Raw genomic sequence first — 27,948 nt, forward strand, 5'->3', positions numbered from 1 at the left:
GCCGCCAGGACCCCCTGGGCCGCCGCCGCCATCATCATGTACCGCTCCAGCAACGGCCGCTCCGGCCCCTCGTCCTCCTCCCACCGGCTCAAAGAGAGCAGCTCGTCGGGGTCCCGCGCCTCCCGCTCCAGCACGTCGGGGCCGGGCCCGGGCCCGGGCCGCGGCCGGCCTCCCCCGTCGCCCGCCGCCGCCGCCGCCTCGCCGCCGCCGCGCTCCGCTTCGCCGCGACCCCCGCCGCGCCGCCACCGCTCCCCGTCGAGCCACCGTGGCTCCTCCCGACGGTCCCCGTCGCCGCACCGCAGCAGGAGGTTGCCATCGCCGCCGGGGGCGCCGGGGCCCGGGGCCCCCCGCGGCCGCCGGGGGATCGAGCACGGAGACAGCAGCAGCAGCCGGGTAACTACCGCCGTGCCCGGGGCTCCTGCTGCCCCACGGCTGTCAGGCCCCGCGGCCCGGCCGGGCCCGGCCTCTGCCCCGCGCTGTCGCCGCCGCCTGAAGGGCCGAAGCGGCGGGCGGGGGGGGCACCGGCACCGGGGCGACGGCCCCAAACTTGGGGCAGCGCTGCCCGGCGCCCTGCGGGATCCTTGCGCGCTCGCACCGGCCTCGAGCTCTCCCTTTGCGGAGGGAGATGAGCGATTTCCCCCTGCTTCCTAAAGAGCCAAAGAGGGGGAAAAATCATTTGTTTACATTTAAAATTTTTTTTTCCGTTTATTTCCGTTACTTTTTTTTTCCTCTCTGCTAGAACCATTTTAGATAAGACTCAGAAATGATGCTATCTTTTACCAATGCAAAGAATGCCTCCTAGATAGTCGCTTTCCTTTATTAAACACGGTTTAATGCTATTTTATGGATACAGTTTAATTTATGGGACAATAACTTTTTAAATAGGATGCCGAATGAGTTTTTGTCTGAGTTCTTTCAGCTGTCATGGGTGTGCAGAGGAGACTCTATTACACATTCATATCCTGAGAGTTACTCTCTGATAATCATTGTTTTGTAGTGTGAACTGTGCAAAAGGTGTTCTCACTCAGTCTAAGCAAAAACTGATTTGGGCATGTGAAACTCCGGTTTTGCATCAGAAGTGATGCCTACCACCTTGGATGCAAACACCTTCATACTAAACGAAAGTGTATAGCTGAACTTTTTTGAACAGATGGCATCCATTCACTTTCTGTGGTTACTCCTTGATGCTGTGATTGTCTTGTCTGATAACTGTTGTCGGTAGCGCATAGTACATTCACTGTATATTTGTACTGCACTGAAAGAAGAGATGTTCGTCTTCTGATATCTTAGGCTGTTGTTCTATGGTCGCTTAATCCAGCATATGCACAGTTAAAAGGAACAGTACATTCACTGTTTTCCCCTCACTCTGCAGTCTGTTCTGCCCTCCTCCCTTGTGCTTGTGCTTGTATTTCTGAAGTTGCGGGATGAGCTGATTCGAGGAACCGACCTGGCCGAAAGTTAATCCAACAAAAATACATTGTCTGCTATGATTCACTGCGTGGTGGGGCGAAAAGAGAGAGTGGGATTGTCCCTTTTGATGGCAGTACAGGTTCTTGTTGGATTTTCTTGGAGATGTTGCCATAGAAGAGATTACAGGTGATTGTAGTGGAGTTAACACTCAGCTATTGGAGATATTTGTTATTTAAAGGTGAGCTACCCTGAAGGTATGGGAAGATAATGTTGAATTTGACAGTTTAGTTGGACTGAGAAGTTTGCCTCTGGCTGTTTGTTAGGCTGTAGCTCACCGTTGTCTCACTCCTGTCAATTGTCTGTGGGGTAGCTCAGTAAATTGCATTATTAATAAGATCCAGGTTGAAAATAATTAATTTTTTTAAAGGAGGTCATTTTTAATCTGGATCACGTCAGTTCATGTTGTAGCTTCATGAAGAGTCACGTTGTCACAACTGAGTGGCTGACAAACTGGGATGCAGGAGCAGAACTTTCTTAAAGTTCTTCACCATCAGTCAGTCTGTTGTTTAACTGCATCCGTGACAGGCTGTGTATCTGTGCGGGCTGTAAATGAAACTTTCAATGCTGAACATGTTGATAGTTCAGACTTAAAGTAGGAGTCTTTGACTTACAGCCTTCTAGTCCCCCTGCAGAAAAACTGTTAACATTTTGCACAAACATTATTCTTCACAAATGCTGTTCTTCCAGAGTTATTTTGCACCCTTTTGCTGCAAACTACAGTAGTCATCTCAGCAAATTGTCTCAGATTATTGATGTTTTCTTGCCTACTCTAATTTCACGGAAGAAGGATAGAAAAATTACTGATCTTTGAAATTAGGATCTAGCAAGTTAGCTTTTGCTGAATGGTGGTGTTAAATGTAATTTTTTTGATTTACAGCAAGACTATTACTATATTTAAGGAAAAGCTTTCTCTAGGAAACGGCTGTCACAATAATGAGGTATGATTTAATACAGCTCTTGAACCTGAACTGTGCACTCTTGGGGGTATGCTGAAGTCTAATGTAGGTAATTCTCAGAGAATGTTTGTTGTGCATATTTTTTTGCATGGAAGTTTAGTCCAGCAAAAAGCGTTCATCCTTCCAACACTACTTATTTAACAGTGATGTTGTAAAGCATAAAGTATATGCACAGATTGATTTTATTTTTTAGAAGTACTGTTTAGAAAATCAGCATTAATTAGAGAAAGATAAAAGCTGGGCTTATGCTGATGTTTTCCAAACTGTGGAACTAAGTGCGATCAAAACAAAGCAAGTAGAAGTGATGTTGGGTTGGGGAAAGTTTTAATGAAGTTTTTAGACTTAGATGACTTAAGACCCCCTCTCTGGTAGTTTGAGGATATAAAGTGAGGAAATGAGGAGGGTTACATAAACATGTAAGTGGACTTTTGGAGCTGTCATTGACAGGAGGTGAATTGAGATAGAGGACTGAGATGAAAATGGATTCAAGCTGCAATAAGGAGGGGACGCATATGCATAAAGGTGGGTAGAAGAAGTAGGATGTGGAATGAAGACACTGATGGGATAAGGCACGGGGTTGAAAAGTGGAAAAGATTTAAATATGAACTCTGAGTTACTGTCTGTTCACTTCGTATGAATTGGAACATGGAAGGGGCACGCTTCTTTGAGGTTTCTTATTCCCTCTTCTTGATTCTGAGAGCTGTATTTCTGAGACAGGGTGCACACATTCCCAGGGTGTCAGAGCGTTGTTGCCTGTTTTCTCATGTATAACTGGGATGCTGAATGCCAGTGGAGCTGTATATTGGACACTGGAAGTATTGGTGATGTAAGTTTCTTGGTAGCTGAGGAAAACTGTGGGAGCTGGAAGAGCGTGGAGTGACAGCAAAGGTTTGGGGGGGGGTTTGAAAACTGGAATGAAAAAGATGAAGGTCAAAGATGTGCACTGAGAAATTTTGGTGGACTTTATTTGTTCTTGCAAGGCTGCCACATTCTTGTTCCTTGTACTTGTCCCTGCTGACCTGCGTGCTTATTCTTTTTATAGTTTCTCTTAGCTCCTTTGCCTTCTTGTGAGAAAGCTGGCTGAAATTAGAGGACTGCGATATTTTGGGGTCAGTAGAGAAAGACAAAATGAAGAGCTAGTATACAGCCTGTGTATTTATATGGCAGAGGTAACTATTGTTTAGGAGTCAGAAGTAGGAAGGGAAAAAGAAGCAGTACAATACAGAGGTTGAGATTGGCTAGTGGTGTTGATTGGCCTTCCAAATGGGAAAGCTGTTAAAACTTAAATTTTTCAAACTAAAAAAAATGCAAAGTTCAAGTAGGAATCACCTTAACTGCTGCTTCTGGGAGATGTGTTTGGGGATCACGTACATACTGTTCTACCTTACAGAGGTTTTAGAGTACTGTTGGCAACAGCACAGGAACAGTCTAGAACAAAGTCCTGTGCCTTCTGCTCTTTCACACAAACCTGGGTTTTAGGCAGGCAGTTGCCTGCATTTCTGATGTTGAACTTGCTCCATGTTTAATATCCCTAACTTTCTAAGTGTTTCTTTCCTTTGCCGTGAAGTTTCTTCTGAGATGTCATCGTCAATTCTCTCTGTCCAGTTTCTGGAGATGGTTGTCATGTATGTGCCCAGCTTGCTGACAGTCTTGATGGCAAGAAGATGCCCCTCAAGATAATCGCTTCTGCAGGCAGCCCTCAAAATTCAGTGTTGACCTGGGCATGTTTAAACCTTCAAAGTGTGTTTGTATGAGACATGTGCACCTTCTATGTTACAGCTCAGCCAGACTGTTCCAGGGTAGTGTTGTGCTATTCAGCATGGTAGCTCTTAGAAAGTAATTTGAGTGTCTTCTGATAAATGCTTGGATTCAAATTAGTGGAGCAAAACAGAAATCAATAACATGTTATCTTAGAACAAGCTTATGTGCACAATGGATTCTAGTGTAGATTTGTACGGCAAGTAAATTTTTCTCAGGCACATTTGTGACGGAATTCTTTTGCTTTCTTTTGGAAGGTTGTGTACTGTCCTCCTTTTGGTCTCCTGAAGGGTTGAGCTTAACCTACTGCATCTTCTCAGGGTGGACAGCTTGGATCCAGACAACATCAGGCACCTGCAGCTTGCTGCTACGGTTTTCAGCTGTGAAAGCAATATGCAGTGCATGACTGGTTTGGCAGAACTGAAGCTGGTTCATTGCTTCCTGTTAAGCGGAGCCTGAACCATGTTGGTTTAAAAAAATAAGTCTCTCTGTCTTCAGACAACCTCATCTGTTTCTTACGGAACTCCCCTTACTTTAATCATTCCTGGATTCTGGTGCTGTCCTCTAGAAAGATTTGGGGCATAACTAGTTACACTAATAGTAATGACATTTTCTGTATTGAGTATGTTTCCAAAGAAAGGTCTGTATAGAGGCAGTTAGCTCAGGCCTTCTTTGCTGTAATTTTTTCAAAGGCAACTTCCTTTACTTAACTCTGGTTTAGCTCTACCAGCTAATGGGAATTCTATTGTAGAAGGTATTCCTACAGTCACTGACATTTTTATTATTATGCCATGTTTATCTGCTGAAAGCAGCATGAGACAACAAGAAAACTGTTGGAAACATCAGTGCTAGGAAACTCTTTGTTTGCACTGGTTTATCCTTTGGTTCATGGTGTTATTAGAGCTGGAAAGGCACAGAAATTCAGATGCTTTTATTAAGAAATTCCTGGCACTGTTTTTTATGCAATGTTTGTTTAGCTGCTTCTCCTCTACAAAGAGAGGAGCAGGGCAGCAACTCTTGGACTTCTTGAACTTCTCTCTGTTCTTCCACCTTCCAAAATAGTAGTTTTTTAAAGGTACTTTGAAGTTTAAAATTTCCCTTCTAGCTAAAGTAAATATAGAGCTTGTTATTGGCAGCTGGGATGAGAAATTTATAGCACTTGGTACCCTCACCTTTCTTTAGCAACTATAGGCAATTGAGATATTTAGAACAAATGTTCTTTTTTTTTTAAATTTTATTTTGTTGATCCGTCCACCCCAAGTCTCATATGTTAAGCAAAGCAGGGTCACTTGCCTTTCTGTAGCTGAGATTAAAATTCTCTGATTGATGGGCTTGCACTCTTTCTTCAATTTACAGAGACGTTCACCGAGTCTCCGCTCTGAGTCTTCACTGGAACAGAGTTTGCGGATTACTGTTGGTAATGACCGGTATTGCATTGGCACACCAGAGCGAAGGAGGCTGCCTGATAGACTGGGCTCACCAATTGATAACCTGAGTGACAGGTATGGCCCTCTGCAAATGGGGTTTCAAGTGTGAAACAGTAAGAACATGGGAATGGCCGTACTGGGTGAGACCAAATGTCTAGTTAGCCCAGTATTCTGTCTCCAGTAGGGGCCAACAGTGAATGCCTGGGGAAAAAGGGTAATAGGGCAGGCATGTAGTGAGGCTTCCCTGGAATACTCCCCCAGCCTCCAGCAAGTTGTGGTTCAGGGAATTCCTGAACAAAAGTTGCTGGTTGTGGTCATAGTAACTCTGGGCAGATATTTCTTCTATGAATTTGTCAACTGTTTATGGAATCCGTATAAATTACAAGTGACCAGAGTATTTTGCAGTAAGGAGTTTCACAGCTTAAGCCATCTTCTTCAGTTTCTTTTGAACCTACCTGGTCCTGATGTAAAGGAAGGTTGTTTATGGATAGCATAAAGCTTCAACTTTCTCATATTGTGAGGAATAACTTACTTTCTTGATTTTTCAGAACAGTCCAGAAGAAAGCCCTCGTGTAGCTTGAAGAAAATTTGTTGTTTCGGCTTTAAAAGCCCTGCAGAGGGGAAGTGAACATAGTCAGACATCATATCGTACATGATAAAAATCAGTGTTAGAATTCTTAGGGTCCCTTGATTGAAGTTGAAGAGACCTATAGTTAATGTACAGACTTCTTGTATGTTACAAATACTGCTCTGAACAGTGAAGTGTAAATATTAGTAGATATTGTTTGGAAATCTTTGCCTTTGGTAGGAGGACAGGTATAACCAGGCAAAAAAAGTAAAATATGATGACTTTGTGCAAATAAAATTGCTTTCTTTATAGCTGAAATGCAGAAGTTAAAGGTTGGGTAGTTTGTGTGCCAGAGCAGCCAATTGCAATTTCAGGTCAGGGATAAGCATCAAGCACAAAGGAAGCACTAAAACATCCATTTTTGATGCAAATATCCCCAGCTGTGAAGCGGAAAAAAAAAAAGAGGGAAGTGAGCAGAATTCTCTAAGAGAATTTCCTGTCTTTTTCAAGTGTAAGGGCAAGTTTCACCAGGTGCAGAAAACCAAATGAGAGTTTAGTTTTCAGTACTGCCACTTTCACGCCTTTATCTCTGTTCTCCTGGGATCAGTGTTCCACTTGTAAATCCCCTGTGCAGTCGGAATGAAACTAGTGCATATACCCAAGGGAGAGCACAGTGGTTGGAGGGAGCAGGAAACGGTATGTAGAAGAACTGGCTTTGTACTGCTCTGGCAAATAAAGAAGATGGGGCAGGGGGGAGTTTCCCCATTGCTTCCTCTTCTCCAGTGAGGTTTTATATTTGTCCTGTTCTGTGGGTGTGCTTCATAGTTAGAAGTAGCATCACATACAACAGAGTTTATTTTATCGTAAGTGTGAAAAATGACTTCTGTGAAGGTCTTTATCCCCTTGATAAGTAAAGAACTCTCACTTTATCTGTGTTATAGAGCCCATATAAGTAAACAAATGGTCAGAACAGACTCCTGAGAAGGTATAAAAGTGACAGATGAGTCAGAATGAGAAGAAGAGAAAGTGAGACAAAATAGTCCTCAGTTTTCAGGTGGTTTCCCGTATACTTGTTGTGTAGGTGTGCAATAACTCCATGTTAAGTTTACATTTTTTTGTTTGTGTAGATTGTGCTTGCCTGCCTTGTGCCTACTGTCCAGAAGCTTAGTGTGTGACAACCTGGTCATCCCTTAGCTTTTCCTAAAGCCTCTACCTATTGCTTATTCTAGCTTGCAGATTTCTTCACTGTTTAGCCATTTGGTTGTTTTTAAAAGATACTTTGTAGTTGGTTAAATGCTTTGTTTATACCTTCTTTTTACAATTTTTTTTCCCCTCTGAGAGACTGCCCTGATACTGGGGGACTGACTGAATATCTGTCTCTGAGCTTTAAAGGTAGCCTTTGCTTTGAATCATATTGGCTTTGATACTGGGCACATCATATTCTTATTGGGCACATGGTCTTTCTTATTTCAAAAAAGGTGTAGTGTTTTCTGAGGTTGTCTCTTCAGATTTTGAAGTAATTGGAGCAAACATTTCTGAATTTAGTTATTCTCAGGTATTTTTGTCAGCTACTCGGAGACTTCAAGGAATCAGTTTTACAAACTGTTCTCTGTAATTTGCAAGGCCTTAGGATGGTAGAGGAGTTCATTAGCATATAAAGGAAATAAAATATCAAAGGATATCCATCCTAAAACATCTGTAAAAATTTGCCCCAAGTTTCTATGGCAGGTGGCCTCCTGCACATATCTAAATAAGCATACTGAACATCACCGGCCTGTGACTTCCAAGTCCCCTAAGCAGCTTCCATCTTCTACTTCAACAGAATAATATATCAGTCTTTTTTTGTGTCCCAGAATCTATCAAAGTGAAGTCCCAACCCTATCAAAGTGAAGAATATATATTATCCCCCTAACTGTCTTCCATCTCCCCCTCTCTCAGTATTTTTAGGATACTCTACTACTATCTGAGCAGGTATAAGCTATTTAGAGCGTCCCACCAATTCTTTCATTTGAGGTTAATTCAAAAGCTTAGACCATATCACTGCAGAGACTTGGTCTGTATTAAACTGTGCTCTGAAATAGGCAATTTGGCATAATATCAAAAGTGACAGTCGGCTGAGTTTGAACGGCTTCTCTGGCTTCCTATTCAAAGACTGGCTGTTTAGGTGGAGTTCAGTAGGATGCTGACAGCAGAATACCAATACTTATTTCTGTTTCTGTGTAGACAAATAAATAAATAAATTGCCGAAAAGCGAACTTACCTTACAGTAGTTGTGTTTTTTTGAGGCATTGTCTGTATGTAGTTTGTGATCTGCTTTTCTTCTCTGCTACTGCAAAGTCAAGTAATTCATAGATTATATATTGGTGAAGGAATGAGGGATAGTTGGACTGGTACCACCCTGTATCCTCTCTGAAGGATGCAGTGTCCTTCAGTGGACATTGCTGCCCAAAAACACACCCAAACTGGTCAAGATGGACATATCTCTGTTGGACTGTATTTACAGAAAAAACATTTTGAAGAACCTCAGTTTCTGTAAGGCAAATAATCCTTTTCCTCACACCTGTATTTAGCCTTTGGGTCTGATATGTTTGTCTTAAATTTGCTTCTTTTTTATTCAGAGTGTTTCGGAACATCTTTCTGGTTCTAAGCATGCTAGATTTGCTGTTCCTTTCTTTCCAAAGTATGATTCAATATTCCCTCTGTTTTGTCAGTACAATCAGAGCATTTGTATTGCAGGTGACACCTGGCAATCACACAAGCAAATTGCTTGCACAAAAGTCAGCTGAATGTATATGGTGAAATACATCTGTTACTTCACCAGGTATGTTCATGCAGCTTGTACAGGTAAAGCAGGATTTCAGGAAGAGTAATGGTGACAGTGAGAAGAGACATTTGCTGGCAGAACTAGATGAATACTTTTATATAGGCTGTGAACAGCAGCATTTATATATGAAACTTAATTCCAACAACTTTTTAGATGTTTTGGTGCTTTTGGAGGGGGTGGAAGTGTGTAGTTTGCTGGAGACTGGACAGGTATTATCTAATACTGTGGATACTTGTGTGTACCTTAGGTACAGTGAAGTCTTACTGTTACCTTTACTCTGACCCACAGGACAGTGCTAATAACTTTTCAGTATGTTAAGATGTATATATCTTGGACTGGATAAAACATCCAATAATGTATGAAATTATTTGAAATTATGCAGATCAGAGTAGATACTGGAAAATAAAAAGTGAAATTTTGAGTTGGTTTTGTTCTCAGATGTGTGTATGTAAACTATGAGGGTAACTACACTCAGTAAGAATACCTTATTTGGTCATGTTTGCTATTTTTTAGTCTGGTAATTTTATCTGTGTGTTTTTTTTGGGGGAGGGTGTTTTGTTTTCTTCATTTTTAACATGTCATATGGCTCTACTTCATCTGTCACTGCCCCTCTATGGAGGGGATTTTGTGAGCAGGAGGTGGTGATGTTTGGGGATTCAGGCAGCCATGCATAGTTTATCTCTAATTTGATGCACTGATCACTTGGAGAGACTTTTCTCTAGGGTTTCTGTCCCGTTGATTGCACTTAAGGAGCACTCTTGTTTCCTGTTCTTGGAGGATCTTGCCAAATTTGACATATCTGAGAATGAAAACAAAGAAAGCAGCAGCTGGCAATTTTAAAGTGGTTTGGTTTGTTTCTGCTTGATTTAAAGGCCAATCCCAGAAAAGTTTCTGGAGGTGGGGAAAGAGAGCTTTGTTAGAACAGTACTGCTAATTGGTGGTGTTTGTAGGCATCAGTCCAAAAGATGCAGCTATTTTGGTGATACGCCAGATGGAAATCCACTGTGTAAATAATGCAGAAGCTGGCACAAAAGAATGATGCTGTTAAATTTACTGTTCCTCTTTCTTAGATACCTTCTTGAAGATTTTTTGCTTTGTTTTGGATATAGTGGTTCATGTGATTAGCGACAGTCTTGTTTACAGATCTGTCGCCAACAGAAAATATTGCTAGAATTTATGTCCTTGTCTGCAGCTAAAGATATGATAAAGATCTTGTTCTATGTGCCAGCATGAAATTGAATTATATCTTGAATAATTCATATGAAATGTGACCTTGGCATCTCACTGGTGAGGTGAGGAAAGGGATCATGGTCTGAAATATGATAGTAATTTTTTTTTGTTTTTGTTTTTTAAAAACATGTGTAGTCTTTCTCCTTCACAGAATTAAACCCATCCTATCAATTTTTCAAGGCTCTCTTTCTGTAGTATAAGGTGAATTATTTACACTGCTTTGTTTGCAGGTGACTTCACAGGAAGGAAGTAGAGTGCCATTAAAAACAACATTTGTTCTCCCCCACTGCCTTCCCCCCCTTTAAGTATATAAAATGTTGTTTTCTGTTTAGTCATGGAGATGATATTCTGAAACTGATTTGAAACCTGTTACTCTCGAACAAGAGTAAGACTTAATTTACTCTGACTCAAGGACCTACTTCTATTCTATACTTCTCTTACGCAGGGATGACATGGCGGATGGTCCAATATTCACCAGAGGTCTCTCATGCCCTCGGGGCCTTGAGAGATACCCATCGCATGAAGATCAACCATCAAGTCCCTTCACCATGAGACATGATGAAGACTACCGCAACCGAGATGTTTTCCTCCACCGGTCTGATTATAGTCCACACTATGGTCGTCGGGAAGAGCTGCCTCGTGGATCTGACAGAGACGGTGACAAACTCAGGAAATCCTCCTACCCATCAAGGCCAGAAGAGAGAGGACGAGAAGTAAAGCGGCCACGGTATGAAAAGGATGAGAAGATGCATGGTGTGAGTGGAGATCATCAAGGTTTCTCATCAGGAACACGAAACTATCGCAGACGAAGCCGCAGTAGGAGCCCAAGCCCATCCTACCTAAATGAAGAATTCCGAGAGCTTGACCGTGCCAGGAGGAAAAGAGAAGAAGAAGAAGAGCGTAGTAGAAACTTGAATCATGATCTTTCAGGGAGTGGTTATGTGATCCCTGGTCTGACTAACACACTACAGACTTCTGAGCCTCGGTGTACATATAGGCCTGAGGAAATACCATCCATGCCCAAAAAATCAATTTTGAAGAAACGAGTGGAGATGGAAGTAGAGTCTCCTGTTCAGGTTTGATCTCTCTGTGTGTCTTTAGGTTTCTACTTTCCAAAACAATTGCTTTGTGATGCTACAGCTCAGTTTGATTTTTAAAACAGAAAAGTCCAATCTTTATGTTTTTGTGTCTTTGAGAGGACAGGTATTATTTTTGCATGCCTATACAAGCTAAAACTGCATTAGAAACTTTCAACTATGAAGGCAGTTACTCAAGAATCATGTGTATATAGAATTTGAGACATAATGAAATATCCTTGTTGAAATTTAGCCCAAGATGCTGGGATCAGGCCCAGCTTTTATAGAAAGCACCACGAGCCTTTTATCCGTTCCGACAGTCAGGACATTGGTTGAAGATCTCTGCCTGTCACAATGCCTCTTTCTATTTCTGTATAGTCTTAGAAAACTGCCTATTGCATTCTTGGTACCACCAACTGAAAACACCCTTGAGTTTCCTTGATTTTTTCCCATTTGACTATAGGCTGGAATCAGCCCTACTTAGTTTATATCCAAAGTATACCACTTCAGTCTAAAAATTAGAGCAATTGGAGTGGTATCCAGTTGAGACCACTGTGATAAATTGAGTACTTTCTTGTCTCACGTTTTAGCACATCACTGTTGATTTGACTGTTGTACTCATCTGTCTCGTTTTGCAAGTGGCATGTTTATCTCAGGAGATGTTCCAACATATATTTTTGGAAGTCCTATTTAGCATGGCATTAATAATGCATATCTGTGACAGACAGACAGAAGTGACTGGGAATAAGCTCAATGCAGTTGCTTTTATGTGTCTTAAGGCATGATACCCTATTTGTGTGTGATTAAACTCAAAGCATAGACCTCTTTATTTTACAGAGTTTAAATTTGGAAGTTTCAGTTCTTAAGCTTGCCAGAAAATCTAGTAAAATGTGATTGTGATTTTATGTATTCTCTTGGATAAGCTTTCAGTGCTAGACATGACATACCGGAGTCACTAGATGACTCGTTTTGTATTCTCCATTCTCTTTCAACTGTATATTGTCTTTTCTAACTCTTTTTTTAACTATAAACTTGAGGAGAAATTATCACCTTCCTTTGTTCTCTGAGGTAAGTGCCCCCCTCACCAGGTACTATAGTAAATAATAACTTCTCTTTTTTTCAGCCTGAGGGCTTTTCAAGCAGTCCTGCTCCCAGCAAGGATCTTCCTCTTCTTTCTAGTCATTCATCTTTGCCCCAGAGCAATAACATGGCTCCTTTTGCCTCTGAAGTGGAGAACTTTCTCAAACGGTTTAACAAAGACTCTGTTGTGGAGTCTGCAAACAAGGAGTTGAATGACAGTTTATATGAGTGGACCCCACTTTCTGGGACTCCCAAGGACACTTTCACATTTGAAGAGAAGTTTGGAAGCTTCTTAAGTCACAAGGAGAAAGTAGAACCCAAGTCAGAGCCTACTGATCGCCATACTGACTTCCTGCTGCCTCATGAGAGAGCCAGTCAGGATGGCAGTGGTTTCTCCCGAATTCTGGGCATGATGGCTGATTCTGTCAGTGCTCAGGAGAAGAGGAGGCGTAGTTTTCCTGACATTGAAGATGAAGAGAAATTTCTTTATGGTGATGAGGATGAAGATACCAAAACTGAATCTCTCCCTGTTCAGAAGACCCCAGTGAGTTGTGGTAATGAGATAATAAGCCAAAAAGTGAGTCCACCTCCTTCTGCTGCTCCAGCTGCCAAGCTGGATGCTTTAGAAGAGCCTAATGCTGAGTACGCAAAGATCCATGACTTACTCAAAACTATTGGACTTGACATTGGTGTAGCTGAAATTGGAAAACTGGCTGTTCGTACTCAGGAACGTCTTCATGGCAAGAAGTTGGCATCTCGTTCTCCTGATCATCGCTCTTCAGATCCTCGCAGACTGGACTCCTGGGACTTGCGTCGTAGCCGGAGTGATACTCGATCTCCAGAATCAGGCCAGCAGCGCTCAGCATCACCTCCTGTCTCTTTCCAGCAGTCTAAAGATGCATCCTCTCTTCAGAAAACAGAATATAATAAGAGCAAACCAGTGGGACAGGAGATACCTCCATGTGCACCAGAACAGCCTCTTCCTTCTGTCTCTCTCATTCCCTCAGTTCCACCTGCTCCTGCTACTTTACCACCTACACCTACTTCTGTTTCCCAGTACCAAATACCTAACTATTCGCAGTTCACAGCCACTCAAATGCCCCCAAACTATCCACCTCCCACAATGGCTCCTCCAGGATACGATGCATATGGGCATTATATGGCTTATGCAGCCCCTGGTTGGCCCATGTACCCCCCTACCCAGCAGCCTAATCCTACGCTACCAGAGGCTCACGGGCTTCTTACTATGGCCATGTCAGCAAACCCCACACGTCCCAATCTCCGGGTGATTGAGACAGTCTCTATGGGAAAAGATGTCCCTGATTTAAAAAGAGATGGTTCTGTGCTTGTTCATGTCCCCACCACTCCTGCTCACTCCAAAGTACCCCTTCGGCTGTCTTCACATCCTCTCAAAAATACCACAGAAAAGATGTCAGATGAAAAAAATCGGGCAGCTCAGAAGCAGAAGGTGAGTATATTGTCTGTAGATACTTGGATAAGTCACTTGGATTTATTCTATATTACTTTTTGGTGTATATCTTTCAGCTCTTTCTAATACATGAAAACATGTTGGACTGCTTGCTTGCTAGGATAAAGGCTCTTCCTCCTCAGATGCACTTTTTTTTTCCCCTGAATGGTCCGGTTTAAAAACATTTGGATTGAATTTGCTTTTGTTAAAGATTCCAGGCATTGGTCTCTATTAGTTTGTGACAGTTTTAAAAAATACATTTAAAACCCCCAATGCTGCATGCCCCTAGGTTATGGCTGAACAGCTGAAAGTAAGCGCAAGGCTGAAGTTCTTAGGGCCAGACAAAGCTTATTAAAGAAACAAAAACAAAAACAAAGCCACACACACGCATGGTGACCACAGCCTGTCTTTATTCCAGTGAATTAGAAAGAGCATATCTGTGGAGATACTTGTTTCTTTCAAAAGCTGAGTAACTGTTCTAATTTGGGTGCCTAATGCTTGATAGGATGGATCTAGGTTGTATTGAAGAGATGCATTTTCTTGAATATGTAGTTTGTACTGTATAATAATACCACAGTGATAAGTGTATTAGAGATTCGTAAATACATGCTAAAGGATGCAGTCATTCAGTTGCATATTTTCCCTCTGCATTTGTTTTAATTACCTCTTATAAGAATCACAAAATTAGAAGAAATTAAGGGAAATTGTTCTTTACTTTGTGCATCTGATACCATTTTAGGTAATGGATTTTGTATTTCCCTTAAGTAGTTACGTTTGAGTTATATGGTCTTTAAAGAGGAGGGGGGAACAACATTTTAAGATAAGAGACGATAGTTAATAAACTGTCAAAGGACTAGAAAATTCCTACAAGTTGTTTGGGTTTTCAAACTGGTGTCAATTTGATCTTTGTTGCTAAGTAAGGATATATCTGCATTAGAGAGACTCTTTCAGTATAGCTGTGCTAATGATAAATTGTGTTGGTAGATCCTGCTAGTAGAAGAGCAGCACATGGCAGAGGCTGGAGGCTTTTTACCTACTCAGTTATATCACCCTCCTCAGAACAAATCAGACCATGGAAAGATGGACCACTGGATCCAAGGGACTCAAAAGAAGAGCTTACTTCCAATTTTTGGTCTGAAATAGCCCTTCTGCTTTTTGTTTGAAATGACCTAAAGAGGAGTGCTTACACAAAGTGCTACATCAGCAGATAAGTGAGCTTTAACTGCTTGCAGGAGTAATAATTTCTTCAGCTGACACAGTTGAATTTTGGTGTTAATGGAATTTGGGCACTTCTGGGAGAACTGTGTTGGCTGAAGGTGTGTGGTTTCCTCCTGCCCCTGACATACCCAGGAGCTCACTTACATATCTGGTCAGAACTACTAGGGTTTCATCTGCACTACAGACTTTTTTGACTTGGGCCTGCTCCACAGGTTTTGCTGCTGTAGCTGGGGTGGCTTGGAGTATAAAAACTTGCATCCTTCAGTCGATGTCTCTATGCTGACAAAAAAAAACAGAACGATCATAGCTGTATTAACAGAAAAATGTTTTTTTCTGTTTGTTTTATTTTTATTATTTTTTTTTTAATCTTGTGGCATTCAAGAGGTGGTCTAACTGTGTTGGTAGAACTCCTTCGATTGGTTTATGCTGTGCCTGCTTTAGGGACCCTGCCAACATTTACTCTAGCAGAGTGGTAGTGATTCTGTAGTGAAGACAAGGCCTTGGATCAGTTCTTGTTTGTTTAAGGAAGGAGCCATTAGTAAGCTTTAGGAGCACTGTGAAGGTAACAAATTGTGATTTGTCTCTTGAAAACTAAAGTTTGAGAGGACACTGAAAGAACTATTCAGGTTTCATTTTAACTTAGAGCCCTGTTTTTCTCTGTGAGAATCAGTGAAGAACTGTGAAAACTCTCTGTATGAACTCTTCATAATAGTGTTTACCTTGTTGAGCAAGAAACTAACTGCATCCAGGTGTTTAATTTCAGATAGTTATGCACGCAGAATATATTTGCTACTACAGTTGAGATCAGATTGAAACAAAAGCCTAAATAATCACTAAAATAAGGCAGAGTCAAAGCAAGAGGCAAGGTGAAGGGCTTTGGGGTCTTTTGTCACTGGTGAAATGTGCCCCTTGTAAAGATGCTGCATGAGTTTTGAAGAGCTGGTCAGCATTGATCTTACCTCTCTAAAAAAGACAGTCATCTGAGCCCGAGTGCCTTGGGAAATGATCTGACAAGCAAAGCAGTTTGGGGAAATGCAAAATATTGCATTTAAAAATGGGTGCATAGGCTGCTAATAGGTTAGTGTGAGCCATATTCTCTGTCTTGTCATGTCAATGGCTGAATTATAAAACTTGAACTAAAATTTCTATAATGGTCCATGTTAGTGGCAGCAACAGCACTAATAAATTGGCTTACTTAGGGCAAGAGTAAAAATCACCTTCATAGGGCTGAAGCATGAATACAGATATAGCTACCAGCAAATGAAGAGGAAGAGGTGTATTTATTGTATTAAAATATTCAAGAACATTTTGAAAATAATGGTTAATGTTCTGGGAGTGGCAAACTGAGACCTTGCTGTCATTCTTGCAAGACTGATTAACTTGTGTGGGGAAGAGAAGAAAATCCAGTCCTCTTCCAATCTGTTTAGGTGATAGAAGAGAGAGAGAAACTGAAGAATGAACGGGAAGCACGGCAGAAGAAGCTTTATTATTTAAAGACTGAATTGGACAGGCTTCGTAAACAACAAGGTACAGTCCCTCCACACCCCCATTTTTCTTTTTCACTGGGACATGTCACAGATCTTCTAGGAGATGTGAAGACCAAATTAATAATAGTCTATATTTTAAAACTAATGTTTTGAAGCTCTGGACAGTGCAGAACTCTTGAGAAAGCAATGGCCTAATTAGTATATTAAATTAATTTAGTCAAAATATAGCTGTTAAACTGAAGCAAGCAGTTGCTCAACTTGCACCTTCTTTGACAGCTTGATAAGTTAAATGAATTGTACTCTCTTCATTTTAGTGTTTCTTTAGAAAAAGTGAAAAATGCTAACTGAAGATTCATCAGTGTGCCTTTCAATTTTTCATGAATCTCATCTGGAGAAGGAAAAGTCCTCTCTGGATATTGCTGACTTCTTTCTTTATGTCATTTTCAAACTTCTGTTTGACCCAAGTAAATATTAATTTCTCTCACCTCTGGAAAATAATCCTTTTAGGATTTAATTTAAGATTAACTTACAAAACAAGTTTGCTTTTTTGATCACACAAGAAAATAGTGATTATTAAATTGGTTCTTTCTCTTGAGGATTACAGTGCTTCTGTTAGCGGTGTATATTAAAGCAATCCTTATAGAGGTGGATCTTGCAAATCTAGTGATGCTGTACCTTAGAGTCAGTTCTACATTAACAGCTTAGTCAGAATTTAATTATAATATTTTATATTAGTATTTTACTTGTTGCTGGAATAGTTGTGCAGATCTTATAACTTTTTTTCTATTGCATTTCCGACTCTTCTATTTCCTTGATTGGTCAGGAGAGATGTTGAGGAAAAAACGTCGTGAGAAGGATGGACACAAAGACCCCTTGTTAGTTGAGGTGAACAGGCTACAAGAGAATATTATGAAAGAGATTTCAGAGCTGCATAAAGAATCTGATGCAGCAGAGAAGAAGCAATCTGAGCTTGATAAAGTAGCCCAGATCCTGGGGATTAACATATTTGAAAAACCCCGGAAACCATCTGTGGAAAACAAAGATTGCTCAGAAAAGAACAGCAAGTCAGACAGTACAAAAGGTCTGGAGAAAACATCTTCCTCCAACAAGGTAAAATCTTCTGGCTTGTATGCTAACAATCTTCCCACTAGGAGAAGAGGGCACTGGGGAGACAGCTGTTCCCAAACAGTTACTAGAAATCATTTAATGTCATTTGTTATCACATTTCATATGCTGATTTTGATCATTTATGCAGGTGAGAGTAAATGTATCAGTGTTTATAACTTCCCTCAAGGTTCGGGTACTTCAGTACCACTTACTGTTTTTGATCTTGGTTTTATTGAGTTGTTGGTTGGATTGAACGGTAGCATTCATGTGTGTAGCAGTTTGGTCTCAGTTCCATAACAAGAGGACAAGTGTTTTGTGTTTTTTTTTTTTTTTTTTTTTTCTTCTCTTCTACATTTCTGGCATGGATGGCCCGCCCAGGAGGAATGCTTGTAGCAGCAAAACTCTGCGAGTTCGGAGCATATTAGTCTTCTCACCAAGTGAAGATACTGACAAATCAGGGCAAAACTTAAATACGGTTGTTAGCTTAACATCATTATTACATACATGCTACACGCTCTCTGTTAAGAAATGTCAGTATGCATCATTATGGTCTCTCTGGTACAGTCTACATTTATGGAGTGGTGGAGACCCCAGAATAGGCTTACCCATTCCAGAAGATAATTTTTATTCTAGAAGTAGTGTATGTGATAACAATAGCATTTGAAAGGTTATGTATGTGTTCAGGAGATTGATTATCCTCCTCTTCAAACGTAAATGTAACAGGTATAGCTCGTGGGAGGTGGTAGATGCTTTTTGTGTAGGCCTGACCTTACCATGCATTTTTGCAGAGAGGAAAGGATTAGAAGGGAAAGGGGTATGTCCTACAAGGTCACTAAAATCTGTATCCTGTAAGCTTTTCCCTATGCTTTGTTTTGGTCTGGTTCAGAAATCTCATCTAGTCTTTCATTTTAAGTCTCGTTTTTGTGTTTTGTTTTTGTTGTCTCTTGAAACATCAAAGTCTGGTATTCTCTTATTTTCACAAGTCATTTGCATCAGGCACAGAATCATAAAACTAAAGTGGACAAGAGTGTTTGTTAAATCTCACAGCATATTAAGTTATGTTGCTTTCTTTTCTTGAGATATGGCATGTGTGAATGTATCTTTTATTATTTTAAGTTCTGTTGTTTTATTCTCTAAACCCATAATGACTTGATCCCTGTTTCATAGTTCCTTATTTCAACATGGAAAATTCTGTGTTCTGGCCAGGAATATATAATATCTTCAGATATCTGTAGGCATTGAGGACATTGAGCTTAGTCTTTAAGATTGACCCTGTAATTCTGATGGTTAACTTTTTTTTTTTAATGAAAAGAAAAATGGCGCAGGCCTTTTGACACTGACATCAATTGACTTGGCCAGGCTAAGGGCAAGAATGTGTATGTCTCTCTGTTTATTTGCAAACTATCTTGCAGTCCCTTGCTGCTGAACCTGTATTTGTATGGTATAGTTACACAGTCATTGCAAAGGTGAAGCCAGCCTTGTTGTACCAAACAGTCGATCTGTTCTGGGTTCTAAACAGCAGCAAATTGTAAGGGCCTCTTTGAGATTTTTCTCAAGTTGCTGTTGATACTGAGCTGAGATATTGTGATCTTCATGCCATTTCCTTTCTGCTAAATGTAGAAGCACAAACTGGAGTTAGAGCTGGCTGTCACCTATTTGTCTGAGAAGCATTGTCTTTTTAAAAGTTGTGACTGAGATAGTGTTTATAGGATATACTGGGTGGGTGTATGTCTGCAAATAATAAATAACACTTCTCAGACATCATGAACATCCTTTCTTGCACTTCCTGCAGATCATAAATTGATCTTTTCCTTGTTTGAGAGAATGTCAGCCTTGTGTCCTTGTAGCAAATATTCATTGGGTCACTTCTTACTTCATTACTAAGGATGGGATTGGATTGCGATGTGGATGTCTGTGGGGTGCATAGCGGCCTGGGTGTCTCTTCATTGTTTGATTTACAGTCTATGTTGCATGCAGTGTTGTTAATAGGACGGAATCCATCCCTGTTTATCAAAAGATATTTCACGTAAGGCAGGTGTTTTTTTTAAACAGTTCTGAATCTGCTTAAGTAAATTTTTTTGCCACCAGTATTAAATAACTTGGAAATTGTGCAACCAACTTGGGCCTGCTAAGTTAAGATGTTATTTTTTCCAGACTGCCATGCAGATTAGAAATGATAACATGATGGGCTTTCAGCCATTTAAAATGTAAATCATAACTCAAAATTCACAAAGTACTATCTAGAACTGGTAATCTAAATCAGCAGGGCTCATTCACTATTTCCAGGATTATTTGTTTTGCTACTCTGAAATGTTAGTGTTTACATCAAGATTCTGAGCTAAACATATTAATTTTGGCTAGAGTCCTGAGATGTCTGTGTTTCACTGTAAGGCGTCTTTCTGTAAAAATCAATGTAAGTGTAAATACCACATGTTTAAAGCGCAAGATACTTCACCATATTTACCTAGGTAACTAACAAAACACCATGTTTCCCTAACTGTTAAGCAATGAGTCTTCTGGAGAATTCAAGTGCTTTCAAATAATCTGATTAAGCTGATTGAGTTAAATACTTCTAGTCAAATGACTCACTTCCTTTTTCATTCTGCTTTTATCTAAGCTACTTTTACAGTAACTTCTGAATGCTTCTAGGGGAACCCTTTTAGGTCTTTGTGGCATTGTTTGGCTAGTATTGTAAATTGGAAATATTCAGATCTTTACGTGAAACCCATAAGGTGGGAAGGGTGCATGCCATAGGGGATTTGTTCATTTGGTTCCTTGGTTACCTGCCAACCATCCAGCCATTACGTCTGGGAGCCTTATTGGAAGTGCTTCACTGTGGCCACGCAGCATCTTAGTCGGCAATACCAGCTCTCTGAAACGGTGGAATTAGCCTGGGCGCTGAAAAGCAGGTGATATATATTTTTTTTTTGTGTGTGTGGCTTCTACTGGAGGCAGGTTCTGAGTTCCAGAGCATTATGTGTGTTCTACTGTGTCTTAGAGAAGTATTTCCTTTTGTTCAATATAGGAGTCAAAAACACCTAATGAAAAAGCCAGAGGTAGAAGCCCGAAGCCAGCAGAATCCTCTTCGCAGTCATCCAAACATCCTTTCCAGCTGGCCAATATTTATGAATACTATGATGCAGGGAACCATTGGTGCAAAGACTGCAATACCATCTGTGGGACCATGTTTGACTTTTTCACACACATGCATAATAAGAAACATAGACAGGTATGTGCCAGGCTTCCTTCATTAAGTGCATTTCATATTGCTGTAAAGATTAACACTAAAACATACATCACAGCACTACGTTTTACAAGAGAGCCTGAAGTAGTAATGAACCCAAGAAGCTGCTTATCAAATTCTTTTTCCCTAATGTAGGACTTCAGCAATTTGTACAGCTACCAACGTGTGTTGACTAGTGTAAATGGGGCTTTTGTGTTCAGTTCACTTTGGACCTAGTATTTGAGATTTTTGTTTCATATGGTATCTGTACTTTGATCTCGTTCATATTTTACCTTTTTCACAGGTTATTTTCTCATTATAAGTTTCAAAAGGGGAGGGGAAGGAGAGTAAAACATAGTTCTTGTAAATATTTGCACATTGGTTTTTTTTTTTAATGTTCAGTGTTCTAAAAGGATGTTAAAAAGAAAAGAAACAAGTGTACTTGCCTTGTTAGTGTAATGTATGAGCCTGTATACCTCTGTCGCTGTGCAAATAGACCCTGGATCCTTACAACAGACCTTGGGCTTTGAAGACCCAGAGCGAGACCAAACAAGACTCCATAAAACGCATCGATAAGATAACTGTTCCTGCCAAAGGTACGTTAATTTTCTTTTTCACCTGAGTGTCATCTCCCTTTGCCCTCCAGCAGGTTTCAGTTGCTCAGAGAAAGGAAAACTACTTTGTTTTAGGAGCACGTATAGGTACTTTGTTATTAGGCAAATGGCAAGTGATTTCATTTCCTGGTTGTTCTTGTGGAAAAGGTCATGGAGTGAGAGTGTAGGGAAAACAGTATGATTCTTTCTTTTCCTTTTAGTGTTGGGTTTTATTTTGACTGCTAGGCAACTTTTTCTTTAGTGTGGTTCTGAAGCGATTTTGGCTAATGTATTAGGATTCAGAGTAAGACCATAAAGGTTTAGCGTGTTCAGGCAGGTCTTATGCAGTACTTCATATAGTCTGCAATAGACTCTTCCTTTCAATACATTTTGCGTAGAAGTGTCCCTGAAAGATCACTGCTGTGTACTTGGTAGAGTCTGTGAGTACAGAGAATCTAAGAAAGCCATAAGAAAGGGGCTGTAAGTGATTTGGGAATTCATATAAGATTACAAATCTGACTGAACACAATCAATCGTCTAAACAGGCCTGCCAGTGATCAATCTTTGCTTATTAATCTGTTAGCTATTATAAGTTCAGATCTCTAAATTTGTAATGTGTGCCCAAGAAAGGCACACACTGCTGTGTGTTAGACAACTGTAGTGGGTTCTGTAGACAAAAGGATGCAGTCTGCTAAACTTCAATGAAAATGCAGGTGCTTTTTTTTTTAATAAACCAGGTGTTTAATATTTGAGCAGACTACCCCACAAAATGGAAAATACATAAAGACTGTAGGAAATATTAACCTGCTTGAATAGAGGATGGTCTTAAGATGATAGAAGCACTAAAAATAGTTTTCTGAGCCATAATAATTAAGCTTCTTCATTTTATGCTTTTGCTCCTGGTACTGGTGGTTCTCATTCTGTAAGCATAAGGAGAGCAGTATTACCCATTCCAAAAGCATGAACAGGAACATTGCTGGAGGTTTTGCCATTGTTATTTGATATGTTTATTTGGCTTTATTAAAAACTTGCCATTTATTATGTTCTGTTTCTCTGATTGTTTTCTTCGGCCATTTCAGGCTCTGAGTTTCTGATTCCCATCACTGGATATTATTGTCAGCTGTGTCATGAATTTTTTGGAGATCAAATCTCAGCAGAGCAGCATGTAAAAAGTCATCCCCACAATGAGAAATACAAGGTTGGTACCTGGTGTACCAGGAGTGAGTTGTTCCTTTTGTTAGCTTCTACTTGGTCTGTCTGTCTTCCTTTCCTTCTTAAGAATTACATTTGACTCCTCACTGTGTGTATATTTGGTTGTCTTCACTGTCTTGTAGTGAACTAACCAAACAGAACTTCCCACTACACAGAGACTAATCTTTCATCTGTACAAAGTTCAAACTGGGTTTAAGTCCCAGTGTTGATTTTCAAACTCTTCTGTAGAGTGACAGCACTGCTGCAAGCCACCACTTCACATTAAATTACAGAATGTGGGGTTTGCAGCATATCAGTTTCTTGGTTGGAAGAAGTTCTCTGTTCTCTTAGTGTTGAAAAGGCACTTATTTAACAAGTCAGAATTGTTCCAGAGCTGTGATGATTTTTTTTAATTTTTTTTTTTTGAGAAACAGTTGCTAAGATTGTGCCATTTATTTCCACAGAAATACTTAGATGAAAACCCACTCTATGAAGAGAGGAGAAATCTAGACCGTCAAGCTGGATTGGCTGTAGTCCTGGAAACAGAGCGCAGGCGGCAGAGTGAGCTGAAGCGGAAACTGGTTGAGAAGCAGAAAGAAGAGAAGGATGAGAAGAAAGCAAAAATAATAAAGAAAGAGGAAACAAAGAGCATCCCAGAGCTTGGAGAAGCAACTAATGAAACTCAAGGAAAAATAGATTCTTCTGGGCGAAAAATGGGTATCAAGCTTAAACTGAAGAAGGAAGAGGAGAAAAAAGAAGAAAAGAAAGAGGAATCAAAAAAGGAATCACCAAGTCAGTCTTCCTTTGGAAAATTCAGCTGGAAAAAGACAGAGGATAAAAACTCAGGAGCAGCTATCTCAAAGGAGGAAAGTATAGAAGGAAACAAAGAAAAAGAGGAGAACAAGTGTCAGTCTGGAAAACTCCATGCCAAGCCCATTGAAATCAAGCTGTCTGGGAAAACTGTTATTCCACACACTAGTCCTTGGACACCAGTTGTTTCCACATTAACACAAGCAAAAATTTTACCCAACATACCAGTCCCCACCATGATTTTCAGGAAGTCTGCTACTGCAACAGTAAGCAAGCCAGCACCTTTGAACACCTTCTTATCCATAAAATCCTCTGGAGCTACCACCAAACCACTGCCAGTGGTAAAAGAAACCAGTGCAGATCTTCTTCTGCCTCCAGATATCATCTCAAAAGCTTTTGGTGGAGAAGAGGTGATTTTAAAAGGGACAGAGGAGGATTTGAAAGCAGCAGAGAAAAATGAGTCTCCTCAGACTTCTGATATACCACCTCCACCCCCTCCTCCACCAGCAGTCCAGCAGGCAGCTGTTATCCCTGCAGATGAAGTAGCTCCAGGTGTGTCTGAAAGCGAACAGACGATGCTGGCAATGCCTGTGAGACCCCCTCCACCACCACTTACTGCTTTTAGTGAGCAGGCAAAAAAAGTAGAGAAACGAAACTCTTGCTTGGCCACAGCCAATGCGAAAGATCTCTATGACATTTTCTACAGTAGTGGTGGAAAGGGTTCAGCTGACAGCAAGCTTGCCAATTCAGCACTTCCAAATGGAGAAAACTCCAACCTAGCAAAACCTGCAGACTTACCTGCAATTTCTAGAACAAGTAATAGTTCATACTCCCTGAAAGGGGATTCCCAGAATGCAGTTACTGAATTTAGCCAGGTCCACTCAGCTGAAAGAAGCTCAGAACTGGAGAAAATTGAAATCCAGGAGACTTTAGTACTTCATACTGAGATGAGCCCTGATGTTGAAAATGGTATTCAGGAGGCCATAGGTCAAAAATCTCAGACTCCTCTTTCAAAAGACATTTGGACTAAATTGAAAGAGGAGGATTCCTCACAGTGCAGTAATCAAGTAAAAGGGAGTTGGGTTCTTGGTGAGAATCAAGCAGAAACAAGCAAGAAACCACTCCAGCTACAGCAACCAGAAATATCAGTCACAGAATGGCCAGAAACAAAAACTGATTCTGGTGTCCCGATGCCTGCAGAAATGGGACTTGTGGATAAAGCAGGTGGAGAGCAAGTAGTCAGTCAGGAACTCTGTGATCCGCATACGATAGGGGTCCAAGAGAAAGTTGGACAGGGAGATGCAAATAATACTGCAGTTACTAAAACAAATATTCATGGCACCTTGGAGAAAGATGCAGAGATGAAAGACTGGGAAGTTAGAAGAGTAAAGTCTGAGCTTAGCTTAGAACACCCAAAGACTGCATTGCCTGAAACACAGAATGAAATTCAAAATCTGGCAGATTTTCATTTGGTAGAGGAAAAGTTAAGTGAAAGTTGTAGAACCAATTCAGAAACTGACAGTCCAGGCTTGGTCTGTGATTCTCAAGACTCATCAGAAGAAAAAGCTTTAGTAGCATCAAGGGCAGAGCAGAATTCTATTGATGCCTCCTTAAAAGATGTAAAATTGAAAAGTGTAGCTTTGGGAGTATCTCAGTCAGAAGTCCTTGGTGAAGGTCCCCAGATTTCAGAAACCCCAAATAAGTTTTTAGAATTGACAACAAGCCCAGGTGAACGGGACACTTCCAGAACTAGTAATAGAGAAGAACAGGTCATCACGGCCAGTTCTTGTGAAAGCGGTTGGGAACTACCACATACTCCAAATGTAGAAATAAAAACTGGTTCTAATGAAATTAATGCTTCAGAATTGATAGAGATACAGCCAGACATATGTCTCACCACAAGAGAAGCTACAGGTAGTGTATTAGAAGCACAAGAAAAGGTTAGATGTGAACCTTCAGGCCATGCAGTATTAGGTAACCAAACTCAAAAGGAGGAAGTCTCATGGTTAGTCAATTCCTGCACAGCAAACATTGTTGAACTCAGATCCAGTGTAGAATTAGTAGTTGAAGTTGGAAAAAAATCATTAGGACACACTGGATCTGATGCAATGTTAGGTGATGTTTTTGTCAAGAGAGATGCAAAAGAAGTAGGGTCTGTAGGCTTTTCTAGGGCTCACTCTGATGTCCAAGAGTCAGTGGTTGCTCTGTCAGCAGATTTCCATACAGGGCATCTTTCTGAAGGACCTATCCACCCCACAGAAATAAAGCATGAGGTTGTAAGAACCTCAGCAGGCAATGACTTTCATCTGAATACCACTCACTTAGGATTTAACACTGAGCAATCTGAAAGTATCTCCCTAAATATCAGTGTGGACAATGAGAAAGATTCCTTGAAATCAGAAGATGTGAAACACGATGAGACTCCCTCCCAGAAAGCAGAACTGGAGTTCAAAAGCATTGATTTCCATTTGGGAGATACTAAGGTAAAATATGAACACTTCAGTATCCTTACAGCGGGCCTTTTAAATGAGAATACTGAAGTTGTCTCAAAACAAGAAAATATTGCATCTATTAGGCTGGAGTCCAGTAAGCCTAGCAAGCTGGGCACTGAAAAAACAGTGGATGAAACAGACATTACTGATGTTGTTACATTAACTTCTGGTAATCAAGAAGATAAATTTTGCACCCTGATTTCTAAAACAGCTGTGTCACAGCTTGAATTGCAGTCCTCAAATAGTGATACTACAGAAGAGGTCATGCCAGTTCTAGAAATGCAGGGCATTTCTCCCATGTCTGAGATCCTTCTGCAAGTGGAGGAGAGCAAAGGTGGCACTGTTGAAATGCCATCACTGAGTTGTGATGGAGACAATACAGAAAGTCAAGCTTCTGGGCATATGGAAACTTTCCTTCCTGGGCTTGAAGAAACACATGGAAAAGAGGGTGGCTCAGGAGGCAAGGGAGTATGCACCGTCCAGGGCAAGAAGACTGAGCAAACAGAAACTGCTGACAGTAGTTTGGAAGCTGCAACAAATTCAGGAATTGCTGAAAGCTTAGCAGAAAGCCCAGTGGGTTGAAATGAACCCAGCCAGCCCCAATATTTGAGGAGCCAGAGCTGGGATTATATGTTTTTTGTTTTGTTTTTTTTTTTTGTTTTGTTTTTTTGTTTTGTTTCAGTTGAGGGCTTCAGGTGTATTTTGCATCCTGCAGGAGGACTCACCTAAAGTGAAACTTAGGTCATCAGAAACCAGACACACACTTTATTCTGTACATAATTAATTGTGTAAAATGTTTTTTCATGTGAAATTTTTTGCCAATTTATTTTCTACACTCTGCTATTAAAATGGAATCTCTCGTTTATAATGCGTGCGTCTTTGTTGTTTATTTTGGGGGCTTTTATTCTTTGACAACTCTCAGATGATTTCCAGCTCACCCTGTTTCTGTCAGTAGCATCGTGAGTAGCCTGGTCTCTGCAGCAAGCTCAAGAACAGCAGTTCAGGACTTAAGGAAATGGAGGCTCTTGCAGAAGAACTAAAACTGAAAATTTCTTTAAACTATAATGCATGTTTTGTTTTGGTTTGTTTTTTTTACTTTCATTGTTTGAAATGCAAAAAGTGTGATTAGAGGGTTTTTTTTTTTGGTTGTTTTATCTGTCTCTGTGATTTGTAATTACTGTCGTATTACATCTGTGCTTAAGCTGTTTCATTGTATTGTATAAGCACATGTATGGATGCCACATCACTAAGCAAGGGGAGAAAAACTATCCTGACTGGCTTTTGGAGAAGAAGACTAATCGGTAAGGCTCTGTGGCCTGACACCTGGACCAGACATATTGAGGTCACTTACATGATTTGAAATGTGCTTTATTTCATTGTACTGTGATCCAGTAACTATTTGTGTTAAATCATTTAGCAGCTGACCAGCTCTGAAGAAGCAGAAGATCAGAACCGTGGTGTCAGGAATTGGACTCGCTTCATGTGATACAGCACATGCATGCCTACCCTGAATGGTCCTTGAGCTATTAAAAGCTCTAGCGTGATGGTTCTCATTTGTATAGCTTGTTAAAGACTAAAGTATGAAATGTGTTTGCTTGGATAAATATAACATTTTTATTTGTAAATTGTTAAAAAAAAATAAACGTGGTGGTCAACAAGGCTTTGCTCTTGATTTTCATTTTTTTTTAACTTTAGGAAAGTGTTTTACTTCAATTAGTTTCTAAATCCTGTAGTAGCTGTTAAAATTGAGAAACTGTAGGCAATGAAGATCTTCAGCCATTAGCCTGCTGAATAAAAGCCTGATTTATTCCAAGCTGAAGTCAGTGGAAAAACTTCAATCAACATCATCAGTGGAAGTTTGTTTGAAGTCCTGAGCTTTATGTAAGGTTAGAGGTTGGGGGGGGGGGGGGGGCGACAAAAAACAAAACAAGCAGAGTTCATAATACAAGCATGTGGATCTCCAGAGGGAG

General features: G+C 40.5%; 1 protein-coding gene across 3 annotated transcripts; it reads left to right on the top strand.

Moving 5' to 3' along the window:
* On the top strand, positions 1 to 27,638 carry ZNF318 (zinc finger protein 318). 3 transcript variants are annotated; one of them, XR_010883703.1, is made up of 11 exons: positions 1 to 393; positions 5,541 to 5,686; positions 10,679 to 11,309; positions 12,433 to 13,857; positions 16,503 to 16,602; positions 17,386 to 17,672; positions 20,695 to 20,898; positions 21,389 to 21,488; positions 22,565 to 22,683; positions 23,141 to 27,279; positions 27,396 to 27,479. XR_010883703.1 is itself a non-coding variant. In XM_067293247.1 (10 exons), the coding sequence occupies exons 1-10, from the start codon at positions 37 to 39 to the stop codon at positions 26,558 to 26,560; spliced, it is 6,789 nt and encodes a 2,262-aa protein (XP_067149348.1). In that variant the 5' UTR covers positions 1 to 36; the 3' UTR covers positions 26,561 to 27,638. The 3 variants fall into 3 exon arrangements, 2 of the variants coding, with proteins under 2 accessions (XP_067149348.1, XP_067149349.1); XM_067293247.1 differs by having other exon boundaries at positions 23,141 to 27,638; XM_067293248.1 differs by lacking the exons at positions 1 to 393; positions 5,541 to 5,686 and adding an exon at positions 8,971 to 9,000 and having other exon boundaries at positions 23,141 to 27,638.
* The last annotated feature ends 310 nt before the right edge of the window (positions 27,639 to 27,948 follow it).

Source organism: Apteryx mantelli, chromosome 3 (genome assembly GCF_036417845.1).
Source record: "Apteryx mantelli isolate bAptMan1 chromosome 3, bAptMan1.hap1, whole genome shotgun sequence".
NCBI lineage: Eukaryota > Metazoa > Chordata > Aves > Apterygiformes > Apterygidae > Apteryx > Apteryx mantelli.

Coding starts and splice junctions, on each gene's coding strand:
- ZNF318 (XM_067293247.1), top strand. CDS start 37: ATGTACCGCTCCAGCAACGGCCGCTCCGGCCCCTCGTCCTCCTCCCAC. Junction 13,858..16,502: donor GGGCAGCTCAGAAGCAGAAG/GTGAGTATATTG, acceptor CAATCTGTTTAG/GTGATAGAAGAGAGAGAGAA. Junction 16,603..17,385: donor CAGGCTTCGTAAACAACAAG/GTACAGTCCCTC, acceptor TTGATTGGTCAG/GAGAGATGTTGAGGAAAAAA.